The sequence below is a fragment of the Strix uralensis genome, chromosome 4 (genome assembly GCF_047716275.1).
Source record: "Strix uralensis isolate ZFMK-TIS-50842 chromosome 4, bStrUra1, whole genome shotgun sequence".
NCBI lineage: Eukaryota > Metazoa > Chordata > Aves > Strigiformes > Strigidae > Strix > Strix uralensis.
In genome coordinates, this window is record NC_133975.1 from 89,253,557 (window position 1) to 89,267,625 (window position 14,069).

The 14,069-nt window shown below is 39.7% G+C and overlaps 1 protein-coding gene across 28 annotated transcripts in view; it reads right to left on the reverse strand.

Moving 5' to 3' along the window:
- MADD (MAP kinase activating death domain) overlaps positions 1 to 14,069 on the reverse strand; it is a 75,682-nt gene that overhangs the window by 20,036 nt on the left and 41,577 nt on the right. For 16 of the 28 annotated variants that reach the window (XM_074867680.1, XM_074867673.1, XM_074867671.1 and 13 more), the window contains 8 exons: positions 11,643 to 11,696; positions 8,493 to 8,590; positions 8,068 to 8,151; positions 4,888 to 5,046; positions 3,095 to 3,203; positions 2,483 to 2,545; positions 1,979 to 2,099; positions 730 to 835 (listed from right to left, as the gene is read on the reverse strand). In XM_074867680.1, the coding sequence (XP_074723781.1) occupies positions 730 to 835; positions 1,979 to 2,099; positions 2,483 to 2,545; positions 3,095 to 3,203; positions 4,888 to 5,046; positions 8,068 to 8,151; positions 8,493 to 8,590; positions 11,643 to 11,696 (794 nt within the window). The remainder of the gene's footprint in view (positions 1 to 729; positions 836 to 1,978; positions 2,100 to 2,482; positions 2,546 to 3,094; positions 3,204 to 4,887; positions 5,047 to 8,067; positions 8,152 to 8,492; positions 8,591 to 11,642; positions 11,697 to 14,069) is intronic. The other 12 variants (XM_074867682.1, XM_074867678.1, XM_074867674.1 and 9 more) reach the window with 3 other exon arrangements.

The following is a 14,069-nucleotide window of genomic DNA, read 5'->3' on the forward strand; positions in this document are numbered from 1 at the left end:
TAACTTCTTCCACTGTTTGGGTATCAGATATTCTTTATCTAGGGAATGAAGTCTCACCTCCTCATTTAAACAGTAAAAATTATCAAACTATCACCTGTGTACAGCTATTCTTACTGTCAAGCTGTTGCACTGGACAGCACAATGCATCAAATCTGTTACAGGTAAAACCATGTACCTAAGCTGGTTCTAAACATGACAAAAAATTTTAAAAGATTAATTTTTCCAGTGACTTTGACGGAGGATTTGTACTACCTAAGAAATTATTCAGACTAAAAGATATTGCTCGTAGCTACCTGCAGCATTAAGGTGCACTTAGACAGCCCAGTGAATGAGAAAAAAGGGTTGCTTACTAGTAACAGCAAAGTTATTGATACACATATTCACAATATGCCCATGTTTGGAATCGGCAGCTGTGAGGAAATCAGATTAGAAGATGCTCTCTACTAATGTCCTTTAAAGTTACTAGTAGAAATAGTAAATTTCTATTTCAAATGGCAGTGTATATGCATACCCATGGCATAGAACTGCATAAACTCAGACAACATATCTCAAAGAATCCCAAGGTACTGAAGTAATTTTTTTCATTAAGATCAGGAGATGTTTTATAACATTCTTTTATACTTCACTGTTCTGGGATCTATGAACAGAAATGTATAGTTTCAAGACAACACCAACAAAATACATGGCTTAAATCTGAGCAGTGATCTGTTAAAAAGAAAAAGAAGTCACCTTTATCATAAGCATATAAGCAATCATATTATGCAGCAGTGTAGCCAACAAGCGGTCCTCATCATCCTCCAAACGCTTTCGATCATGTTCTCCCAGGGAAAGATACCTGCAAGAAGAGCCAGATCTGAGGCAGAGACTCACAGGCATTCTTCATCCAACACACCAAAGCACTGGCAGAGAACAGAGCACTGTTTGTAAAGTATGTGGCAAATAAAACCTCTGAAAACACTAAGCCAAACAGGCATTTTCCAGTAAAACACTGTGATCACTAATTAAACATTTCCATTAGTAACTAGTTGAAGTAAATAATGTGCTTAGTGGGAAGGTTCTCAGCGGTCTGCTGGGCTCATCCATTTCTTCTTTTCTGCAGTCACAGCTCCATGACAATGACAACTGCCAGAAGAGGAACACATAGCTCAGTACAAGAACTACTCGCCTTGAGAGCTTAAATGTGGCTGCAAGGCAGAAGTAAACTGATGAAGGAAGCGCACAGGCACTCTTTTTCTAGCAAGGTAGGTAGTTTGTGGAAAAAGAAACGGTTTTCAAACTAGCACCCCACAAACTACTTATTTTGGCTACCAGATCCCACATTACATGATAGCGTGGGTGTGGGTGGTACAGCTGCAGGTGGTAGAGCAGAGAATAATTGGGTATTAGCAGAGCTGAGCGGTTAAAAAAAAAGTGAGCAGGTAGTGAAGTCTGACATCTTAGAAGTAGTCTAGCTTCAAGCAGCCAGGCAGGTATTTCTAGAAAGTGGCTCCCTCCTGGTTTTTTTGTTTGTTTCTTTTAACTACAAATTTTAAAGTAAAAACACCTGTAAGTGACTTTGCATTTTGAGCCTTCTCAAAATGCAGTTTCTGAAGACATTTAGTTCTTTTATGTCAATACACTGGTATCTTCCTTTATTCATGAATATAGTCAACTTGCCACACAAATCTTTTGCTTTACTACTGATCTAGTTTATTCCATCTATTCATACTGTGATTATGCTTCCATTACCCATTTCTCTGGAAATACCACCTTTCCACAAGAGTTAAAAACAATATATGTCACAACTGCAGAGAGTATTTCAGTATCAGAAGATACTGGCCAGCACAGAGACAAAAGGCTCATTTTGGAACAGTCAGGTATAGTACCAAGATTTTCAAAGTGACAACAGCATGTTCAGCAGAATTAAAATAATTTTTCTTTACTATTTCAGCCCCAGGTGAAACAATGAGGAGGAAAGATGTCTACGAAAGAACTTTACCTGTCAATCATCTCCTGAGGTCCCTGGTCCATCCCCATTCCTTCTCTCTCTAACATCACAGCATCCAAAAAAGCATCTTCCCAGAACTGCATCTGGTCCCACAAAGTTGAACGCTCTTTGCCTATGCAATGTATACAAAAATTGTACATCTATTCTGTTTACTCCAGCCAAATACTTTAATTCCTGTTCCTTCCCACTCCTTGAAAATACCATAAGCCAACACACAATTAATCCATATTTAAAAAAAAAAAAAAGTTACTTTTAAACCACAAGCAATATCACAACTGAAGAAAAGTGTAAAAGAGAAGACAAGATATATATCTCATTCTAATTCATGGCATAATCTTTTCAAACCCTTACACAAAAGTACCTCTCATCTCTATTCTTTAATGAGTGCATATACTGTTCCATATACTGTTAACACTGCCTGAAAGAGACAGGAAGATCTCACACAAACACAGATCATGGCAAACACAGAGAAAAGTGGAAAGAAAAGATTATTACTCATAGAGAAGGTTTCCATTGCAGCATCCTCTAACTGGTCCCAGACAGATCCTTTATCCCTACCTGCACCATTCCAAGCAGGTAGGAACGATAAATGGAAAGGATGAAAAACACAGGAAGAGAGAGCTCTTGATTAACAGCAAGTCCAGGTGAAATACATTTCAAAAAAGCCAACATACTCCTAATTCAAGAAAACACTTGAAGGCCATTAGTATTCTGAGTTTAGTAGCCCCCTGTTCAATGACTTAAGCTGAAGGATCTTTTTTCAAGATCAGTGATGTATTTTAGCCTTCCATGCATAGCTAAGTAAGTTCCTTCTCCCCTTTTGTCAACAGTTTAAGGAATTCATATTCAAGAATGGCAAAAGAATTGGACAAACTACATTTTATGCTAACTACACCACTCACACCCATCTCCTCTTACTCAATCTCCCCGGCAAATCTTTGGCTTTACTCCGAATGGCCTGATGCACCGTCCTATTCTACCAGTATGGACAACAGTAAGTGGCTTTAAAAACAGTCTCTGGCAATGTAAAAATTCCAGTCTGCCCAGACATGGCCCCACCTGAACTTCAGTCAGAAAAATCCCATCCCCACAAAAAAAATAGATTACCCAAAAGTCCTTCATAGAGATAGACACGTTGGTTCCCATCCTCTGGACCCCTCCCTGGAGTGCTGCCTTTGCTGTCCTTCACACTCTGCTTCAGGTTATGAGACTTCGCCTGAAAATAATACAAGAGGTGTCAGACAATTTAACTCTGTGCCCTGCAGGGCTGCTTCCTGCAGAACACTGTTGTGCTTAACAGATGCAGTTTGCAAGCTATACTTTATAGATGCTTCTCCCACAAATGATCCCAAAACAAATAAACTACTCTGCTCAAAGACCTGAAAGTCCAGAGTCAGGCAAAGGAAAAACAAAGAGACAGAGGAATCAAAACACAGAGGAAACAAAATGCTTCCCTGAAGAAAAACTGAGACAAAACAAAAAATGCAAATCCCAGACTAAAGGAAGTTAAAGCCCTTCTGTAGTCCCCCATATTTCATGCTTATGCAGTAAGTTTGCCCAAATTCTAATAGTAAATCTTTCCCAGTGTTTAGGAAATAGCTAAAGATCACTCTCATTGTACAGACTGTGAGAAACAGAAGAAATACCCAGTCTTCTAAGGACTACATAGAAAATGAATATTCACAAGCAGAATAAGATTACCTGAGCGCTCTCTCACATTCAGACATTACAGGTTTTTCTTTCATTTACCATTCATAAAGGTGTGACATTAAGCAAACGATTACATATCATCTGGTCTGAAAAACTGTGTGCTGGGACTATCAGCCAGCAGGAACTGTGACAATAAAGCTGGCCCATCTACTTCTCTACAACCAGGTAAACTATGATGCAACATTTGACATTCATCATACATCATGTACACCCATCATTTTTGTTCTAAATCTGTTGCAAAGGTTCTTAAAATTCACTTAGTTTCATTAATCAAGTAGAAAAATGCAGAAAACAAAGTGTTTACAAAAAAAGTCTTAATTCTTTAGTAACTGAGAAGACACCCTCTTGCAGCTAAGTAAGCCAACATGGTTACATCATTTTCATGCTTTTAGAAGAAATCTGCAATGAAGAACAATGATTTTGTTTGTTGATTAAAATTAGAAGCCCTGTAAAGGCTTTTACAATCTCATCAGGATTATAAAATAATGAACACAGTGAGACCAATCTTAAGGCATTGCAAGCTGTTTTCATATTTGGCTGACAGCTTGACTTAGCCAAATCAAGTATATCATTATTTTCTTGGTCAGATGTATGTTAGAGGTTATACCCAATAATCAAGGAATTTAAAAAACAAAATGAACAAGAAGTGCTCTCAGATAATCTGAATTTTACTGCATACAGATCTTCCAACTAGGAAAATATATTTAAAAGTTACGATTACACTTCAGATAGGATTAAAGTAATGTTTTAAAGAAACAGAAAGGCTGCTAAACCTGCAATGGGTCATCCTTCTCCTGCATCAAACAGCTGCTCATAACCAACTGGGAATCTGTTTCTCTTAGGTCAAACAATGGCCAAGTTGTTTTGCCTCTGAAGGGCAATGAAATTTCCATTTGGTTGAGAGAAATACTGAATGAGGGGGAATTAAATACTGCTAGAGCCTGTAACACGGTATGAGATGTGAATCTACTATTCTCAAAGAACCAGGTATTGCACAGGAAATGAAGGAAGGTACGTGGATCTATACAAAACTACATCTTTAATATTTTAATATTGTAAATCATTGCTGAATAACCCTTAGAACAGAATCAGAGATCCTCTTCCACACATGCACACACACTGAAACTGCTACTGTACAAGATTTAATTATTAAAAAAAAAAGAAAAAAGGGAAGTCTGCAATGCCCTTACAAAGATAGAGCTAGTAGCAGAGTTTGTCTCAATTTCACTGTCTGAGACAGTGCCTCTGGATCCTGTCAAATTTCCACCATTTTCCACACTCGGGCCATCACCAGCATTGCTACTCAAGTCACTGTCTGCTCCTAATGTCTCTCCGGAACTGTTACTAACCTGTGGAGACAAATAAAGCAGTTACATTCAATTGACAAAGACGCTGTGGAGAGAAAAGTTGTAAAATGTTTCTTCTTAAGGCACAAAATAAAAAGCAGTACAACTGAAGGCCACATTTGCCTTTTCCCCTTCAGTAACATTGTCTTTTCCTCCAATCCTACTCTGCAGAAAAAGATGAAGAGAGACTCAAAAAGCCCTTCAGAAAAATCACAGAACTGTTTAGGTTAGAAGGGATCTGTTAAGATCGTCTATAGATGAGCGCCCCTGATCAAGCAGCGTCATCTAGAGTACATTGCTGAGTACCATGTCCAGTCAAGCTTTGATAATCTTCACAAATGGGGAATCTACAACTTCTCTGGGCAAACTACTCCAGTGTTTGACCGCCCTCAAACCAGAAAAGTGTTTTCTTGCGTTAAGATGGAATTTCCTTTGCTTTAAATTTTGTGTTGACTGCCTCTCGTCCTGCCAGCAGGCACTACTGAGAAGAGTCTGGCTCCCTTGCCTTCATTCCCTTCCATCAGATATTTATACCCATTGATAAGATCCCCCTTGAGCCTTCTCTTCTCCAGGCTGAAGAGTCCCAGCTCTCTCAGCCTCTCCTCTCATGAAAGATGCTCCAGTCCCTCAATCATCTTTGTGGCCCTGAGCTGGACTCACTCCAGTAAGTCCTTATCCTTCTTGTACTGGGGAGCCTAGAACTGGACATAATGCTCCAGATGCAGTCTCACCAATGCTGAGTAAAGCTGAGGGATCACCTCCCTCGATATCCTGACAATGCTCTTCCTAATACAGCCCAGAATACTGTTGGCCTTTTCTGCCACAAGGGTGCATTGCTGGCTCACGTTCAGCTTGTTGTCCACCAGGATTCCAAGGTCCTTCTCAGCAAAGCTGCTTTCCATCCGGTCAGCCCCCAGTGTGTACTGGTGCCTGGGGTTATTCCTCCCCAGATGTAGGACTTGGCATCTTCCCCTTGTTGAACTTCATAGATTCCTCTCTCCCCAGTTCTCCAGCCTGTTGAGGCCCCTCTGAATGGTGGCACAACCATCTTGTGTGTCGGCCACTCCTCCCAGTTTTGTATCATCTGCAAACTTGCTCTGTACCATCACCCAGGTTATCAGTGAAGATGTTCAACAGTACTGGCCCCAGTACGGACCCTGGGGGTACACCACTTGTCTCCAGCTGGACTTTGTGCCACTGATCACAACCCTCTAGGCCCAGCCATTCAGCCAATTTTCAGTCCACCTCAGTGTTCGCTTATCTAACCCATACTTTGTCAGTGTGTCTGTTATGTTACAGGACTGTCTATGTTGCAGGAGACTGTCAAAAGCTTCACAGATGTTGAGGTAAACATCTGCTGCTCTCTCCCCATCCACCAAACTAGTCATCTCATTGTAGAAGGCTATCAGGTTGGTTAAGCAGGCCTGCCCCTTTGTAAATCCATGATGATGAGTCCCATTCACCTTCTTGTCTTTCATGCGTTTGGGAATGTTTTCCAGGAAGACTTTGTCCATCACCTTTCCCAAGGACTGAGGTGAGGCTGGCCAGCGTGCAGCTCCCCACATCTCTCTTGCTGCCGTTCTTGAAAATAGAAGTGGTATTTGCTGCCTTCCAGTCTTCAGGAACCTCTCCTAATCACCATGACTGTTCAGAGACAATCGAGAGCAGCCTCACAATGGCATCAGTCAGCTCCCTCAGCACTTGTGGCTGCAACCCCTCAGGAACCATAGATTTACATATATCCAGTTTGTTGAAGTGCTCCCTAGTCTGGTCATCCTCCATCAACAGTAAGTCTTTCTCATTCCAGACTTTTCCTCTGGTCTCAGGAGTCTGGGATTCCTGAAGGTCAGTCTGACTGGTAAAGACTGAGGCAAAGAATGCCCCAAGTACCTCAGCCTTTTCCATCTGTCACCAGTTCCCCTGCCCCATTCAGCAGCAGGCCCACGTTTTCCCTAGTCCTTTCTCTTGCTGCTTATGTACTTGTAGAATCCTTTCCTGTTTCCGTTCACATTCCTTGACAGATTCAACTCTAGATATATCGGCTTTCCTAATCCCATCCCTGCAAGATGAGACAGTAAATGTGACCTCCTAGGTCACCTGCTCCTGCTTCCACCTCTTGTATGCTTTCTTTTTATGCTGGAGTTCAGTTAGGAGCTCTTCGATCATCCGTGCAGGCCTCCTGCTGCCTTTGCTTGGTTTCCTACTTGTCAGGATAGACCTCTCTTGAGCTTGGAGGAGGACATACTTGAATATCAACCTGCTCCTCTAGACCCCTCTCTTCTATCTGGGGCAGTATCCCACAGAATACAATTTCTGGGTCCATTAGCGAAAGACAGTCAGAATATTATTCTTCTTACAGGCTGGGTAAAAATCATGGAAAGCCAGATATTCACAAGTATGCAGCAGTTTAGAGAGAAGAAAAACCAACAACAACAAAAAGGAAAGTTCTTTGGGTTTTATCCCTGGAATATACCATATCAGATAACATGTGCTGGGGAAAAGGCTCAATATTTTTTTACTGAATTCATTCCTGCTACCTTTTCCCTCTAGGCCCTATATTTGCTCGGAAAGCAAGCAGACATATTTTGATATGATTCAAGTGTTTTATGGTAATACATCAGAAAGTTTGGTTTTGTTTTTAATGCATCAAATGATCTGCCTTTTTGGCTCTCAGGTTACATTTTTAAACTTCTATTCTTTATAGATGGTTTATACACAGCTAAGGCATATTTATAAAATTACTGCAATTCACCAGTTCCATAAACACACCAATATGTAGGAATACGTAACAGCAATGAGTACCATATATGAAGGCTGCAATCTGCCTACAAAGCACTATGTATGTATGTTCTGTCACACACACATGCTTGCCACCCACTCAGAGGTCTGGAGAGAGAACTCAGACATACATTATGCATGCGTGACAGTATGTAGCCATATCACACAAAATGTAGGCACGAAATGCCCTCCCCCACTTTAACAAGCAGTGAATCACATCAAGATCTCACTCTGGGCATATCCTACCACTGTGCTAACTTCAGAATCCTGGCTTGTACTTCGGACCATAACTGCTGGTCCTCCGCTGGGAACAGAGTCGAAATCACTCTTCTGCAATCAAAACATATAAAGGACAAGAAGAAAGGTCAGTTTTTATTGTAAGGAGAGAACATCACTTCCCATTCCTTTGGGGTCTTGAATCACATGCCTTACACTTCCCTGGTTTATTTAGCCAGCCAAACAGAAACTGCTGCCTGCATGTCAAAAAGATCATGGGGTCATACAATTGAGAAGTTTGCAAACATCAGCCTCCTGCAGGAAGGAGGGAAGAAATTTTACTGAATGAGCCTTTCAAGAATGCTCAAACCCCAGAATTCTTGCCACAATTAAGTAGTGAATAGAAGAATCCTCTCTGTTACCACAGAAATAAAGCAAGCATAGAAGCCACTGACCTGAGAACCTGAGGCCAAACTGAGGCCGCTGTCTGCACTGATTTGGGATTTTTTCTCATCTGTTTCTCCCAAATCAAAGTGTTTCACACCTTCTGGCCCTGAACAAAGGAAAAAGTAAATCATTACTGTACCAAGAAAAAACAGTATGGCAGAAAGCAGATGACAGACTGAAAGCAGGAACAGTACCAAGAAAACAAATTTGCTTTCTCATTCCTTTGATTGTTTTTTATTCCTTGGTACTGTAAACAACAAGGCCAGCAGGACACATCTGCCATTCTTCAAACATTAGTTTGAAATTCAAATACTCCAAAGGCATAGTCCAGGAGTGACTATCACTAAACAGTACCTTTGTTAGCCATTCAAGAGAGAAAAGAGGACAGACAAAGATCAAGTAGCTTCCAATTACAATAACACATGCAGAGCAGTTGCCATTCAACTCTAGGAAGCCACTTCATTTATTCCTGGTAAAATAAAGGATACCTATTTACTTAAAAGTCAGAATCCTTTTTTAACAGCTAATTTGCTCAAAGTCTTGAACTGAGTTTGTTTGGTTGCCCACAGCAGCTATCTAGGCAAAAATCAGGCAACACATGACAAGAACATAAACAGCAACAATTGGCGTTACACCAGTAAGAATTTCAAGGAAGCAGCTTGTATGATGCTGTACTTTACAACATTCCCCAATTACATTAACAAATGGCTCTCCAGAGTTGGCAATCACATAGGTCAGTAGTGAGGGGGGAATCAGCAAGCTTTAAGTCATGCATTCATTAATCTGCCAATCGAAAACAAAAAAGGGGAAAAAAAAAAAAGGATAAAGAACTTTATATTCAATTTCCCATGCAGTTCTAGAATCATATCATCTATTATCCTCTGACAGGATGGCAGAAGGAAAAGAGAATGATGGGAAGGTAGAGCCTGAAAAGAAATTTGGATAAGCACTGAACGAGGTAAATTACGAGGCAAGAAAAGAATGTGTTATAGACTACACAGAATGTCACTACTCTCAGAACGGGGAAGAGACTGAGTGCAACACTTCTGCCATATCCATATCTGCCAACTATTCAGTAACAGGAAGACATGATCAGCAGCTGGAATATTTGTATTATATACCCATGACTATATCCAGTATCTCTAAGCAAACAATGCTACTATCTCTTATAACCGCTGATCACAACCACCTGGGAATTATGAACATGTTTGTACTATATGTAATATTAGAGAGGGTAAGACAGTGAAAAGGAAAGAAAAAGGGAAGGGAGGAGAGAGAGAGAGAGAGAAGGATAATATACAAAGATTTGTGGGAGTGAGTTTGAGATGGTATGTAAACTCATGAATAGCAAAGCCATAAGCTGTGCAGACCATAGCTCACTACTCAACCACCAATTCTCCACGTGAAGTGTTTTACAGAAAGTGTTCTTCATTTGTTATAGTATTCTGCCTCTAAATCCATATGCCTTAGTTATTGTTAATCAAATCATCAAAGATTCTAACAAAGCATAAACAAAATTTACAAAAAAGAAAAATAACTAAGAATATCCTAAGAATTTGGAATCTTATTTTCCACATTGCTCACTTCTAGAGATCTATTTCCACTCGTTCAAATGGCCGCCGTTTCTAGTTCTGAATAACAATGCAGTAAAAAGTTTTGTATCTCATTGTTACAGCAAGAATGCTAAATTTCATCTGTGTTGTTTTAAACAATTTTAAGAGTTCCCTGTCCCAACACATAATTCAGATACATTTCTGGCAATTTGACTTGTGAAACTGACTGAAGCAGTTCAGTATCTGACAGCTGTGGGCAATACTGGTACCTCAGTTCAAGGAGCACAATAACCACAATCACATTGTTGTCCGTATCAATTTACAGGCACTTACAAACCTCCCTTTCCCTTCTTTATGGAGTTGTATGTCTAATACACAAAACCCACAGAAACCTCAATTTATCCCTCCCAATGCAGGCACCTACGTGAAAGGCCTGGTTTGGGACAGTAGGTGTGTGCATGTGCTATGTGTCTGTCTCACAGACACTCCTACCTCAGCAGAAAGCAATTCAGATCTTAAATGTAGGAAGCTGTACTGCAGAGGTGTCCCATTTGCCCCGTTCTCTGTGAACTAACTCCAGATGCTCACTTGTACTTAACTGAAGTATTTAACTCAAGAGCCTAAAATTAATGTGGCAAATCCAGGCCTAGTCAGAATGTCAGGGATTTTCACCCATTCATCTCTGCTATTAATCCTCCCCAACTTTCAGTCTGTATAAGGGGCATCAGCTCTGCAAAGTAGAAACTACACTTATGGTTAGGAAACACCTACCACATCACGGTTATTACAAACTAGTTATTGTCCTTATGTCATATGACCCTATTTACAAACGTGATAATCAAAAGAGCAAAACCTTGTACTATACCTGCAGACAATACATATTCAATATTTTATTCAATATCGTATTTCAATAGATGTTAAGATTTGTGTAGATTTAGACTACTATTTAGACTTTGCAAACAGCCTCAGACCACTTCACTCCTCCTTCAACATGGGATATAAAAAACAAAATTAGGTTGATTCCTTCTTATGAGGCTAATCTCTAACAGCCATCACTAAATACAATTCTTCACATATACCTTCTCTCTCCCCCTCAAAAGTATTTCTTGTTGCAGCCTGACTGTGGTCATAAACTGTTCATGGTTGATGCCAGGTAACAAAATTTGCCATCCCATGGCTTGAAAGAACAGAGAATTCTTCTTTCCAGTAACATTCAATCAACCAATCAAGCTATTCATGTCAAAAACTTGTTAAGCAAAACTGGTCTTTAACTTTTAAGAAAGGAGACAGAGTATCTTAAAATCCTTCCATATATATCTGATATAGTGAGGATGCAGAATATCTGCTTCCCCTTCTTTGAAGAAGGCAACATTCAGTGGAGGAAAAAAAGACAGGAAAAAAAAAAAAGAAGAGACATTTGAACAGAATTTCCCCAGGGCAAACTGATCTGTTTGGTCTCCTCTAATGTAGGCTTTCTTGACAGACCTTTGTTCTCGTGGGTATAAAAAATTGTGTGCCATAGATGCAAGCTCACCCTGCACCTGGGGAGTTGGCAGTTATGGGGAGGCTGGAGGAGTCAGTTTCTACGTTTTTTAATTTCCTTACTCGTTTTTTCCAAAGATTTTTGCTTTTTCACTTCCTGGTGCTTGTTCCACAATTCTACCCAAGATGCATTGAAAGCAGGAGAGAAAGAGAAAGAGTCAGCGGCTGGTCAGACAGATGAAAATGGGGAAAAATTTTGTAACAAAAAACCCCCCCCTTCATCTCAAAAAAAAAAAAAAAAAGGCGGAAATTTATGACAACTATTGAGTGAAGGGTTAACACCATTTTACAAGAAATCCATGTTAGGAATCGAGCACTGCATCATCTCTCATTTACAGAATTCAAATGTTAGAGATGACTTCATACAGTGACCCAACTAAGGAAAAACAGCTATTATGAACACATATAACACAGTTAACCATCTTTCCTGAAAAAGGCCTTTAAGACTGTCAGATATTCCTCCAAAATGTAGTCATCACAGAAGGTCTAATTAACAGAAACATTTTAACATCTCTAGTTTATATCATTGAAAGTAAAAGGCACAAAACCAGCAGCAGCAATTCCAAGAAAATTAAAACTGTAGGTTAACACAGTATTTAACCAATATTATATCTTTAAAATTATCACAAAGTTTACAAGCACAATTTATTTTTGACCTGACAGCATTCTCAATAAATGCTTGGCTCTGCCTATCAACCAGTCCTACATGCAAAAAGCTGAACTTCTCTGCATCCATTTGTTCTATCAGGGTATAAAGAATGGAAAATAGGGAAGAAGAAGAAAAATGAGCAAGGTATCAGTCATGCTTAATGCCAACTTCCAAAATTCAAATTAGGTCACAGCACTCCAATCAAAGTCAAGGAATTCCTAAGAGGATACAATGCAGAGAAAAGGAGAAAAGTCTGAAGTCTGCATGCATTCGTTTCATTTGAAGCATAGCCCTGAGACGAAATAGTGATGAGGCACTTGTACTCTTCTATCACTTGCATTCCTGAACCCTCTGAAGTGCGGTCATCTTTTCTGCTCAGAAACATCAGATCATTCCAGGTGCTGGCCTGTTGGCCAAAGGAAGCATTACAAGCTGACATGTTGAACTGACTCTGAATGCTGGGCACCATCCTCTAGCACTAGCACAATTAAAGCTGGGAATGCTACACAGGAACAGAAAAGCGCAAAGGGAAGGAAAAAGAAGTACAATATTCTTCTACTGCTCTTCGAGGAAACTTACTGAGCAACTGAAAGGTCACTTGAAGTGTGTCAGAAACCCATCCCACCCTGCAAATGGCAGCAATTAGGGCAAGACAAGCTCTAAAAAAGTTCTATTTAGCAAAATGTCTACTGAAAAAAAAATTTAAAAATTGTAGTGTTATGATTGTGGAGGAAGGCTCCAAAGTATTATCATTAAACGTATCAGGAGCAAGGCAAATGTAGCAAGGGAGAAAAAGCTAGAAAGACAGCTGCTAACCAACTGACTTCTTTATCTGCTTCATGATTGATGGATGTTCCTTCAACTTTCATGAGTACACAGATGGATAGGATAAAATTGCTTATGGATCCAAACAGCATCCCATAGGCTTATCTAGCTGAGCACACACTAACGCAGGTAACAACCTCTAAAATATAATTTGTTTATTAAAGGGCTTTGAAAACATCTGGCCTCTTAAGTGCTCAGTCTATATGGCTTTACTTTAAAAACCACCAGGCTACAAGCTACAATACCTGCCATTAAATTACTTTTACCTGACTTGCCTGTTAATTCAGGATAGAGTATATCCTAGCACATTAAAAACAGCCTAGATTTTACTCTCAATGACTCTGCCAAAGAAGAAAAGGAAAACCTCAAATAAACTCAAGGGGCATAAAATACCATGCCTATGACTGTTACATGAGCCTGAACTAAACACAACAGCAGGTCCAGAAAGTATCTGTGCAGACAAAGTAGGTAGCACAATCTTTGCTGTTTCAAAAAACTATCAAAATAAAGTGATCTGCCAACATTAAACAATTATTTCAAATGAAAACTTCAGTAAGTATTGACATTTTCATTAACAGTTACTGCAAGTATGCAATAAAACCAAACTAACCACTAATGTAAAAGGGGAAACAATTAACTATCAACTTTAAAGCCACTAGTGTCCTAACAAAAAGGCCAACACTACAGGTGATGACCATGGACCCTGGAAGACCCCAGAAGTAAGCAAATACTTTGTTTCTTAAGAGATCATCAATTACCAGAAGCATCGTCTTCACAATTAATTTCCTAGCTAAGCAATTAGATATTAAAGCACAGTGAAGATCAACGCTTCAACTCAGAAATAAGAATTTTGAATACCAACAGACTTCCCTGTTAGAAGGAGCATGCTACATACTTCAGAGGTACACAAGAAACCATTAAGTTTCTGAAAAGTGAACAAGAAAACACATCCACCCTGAACTTTGGAAAACTCTGTGAACCTCCTAGCCATTGTTCCTGCAGTACAAGAAAACTGC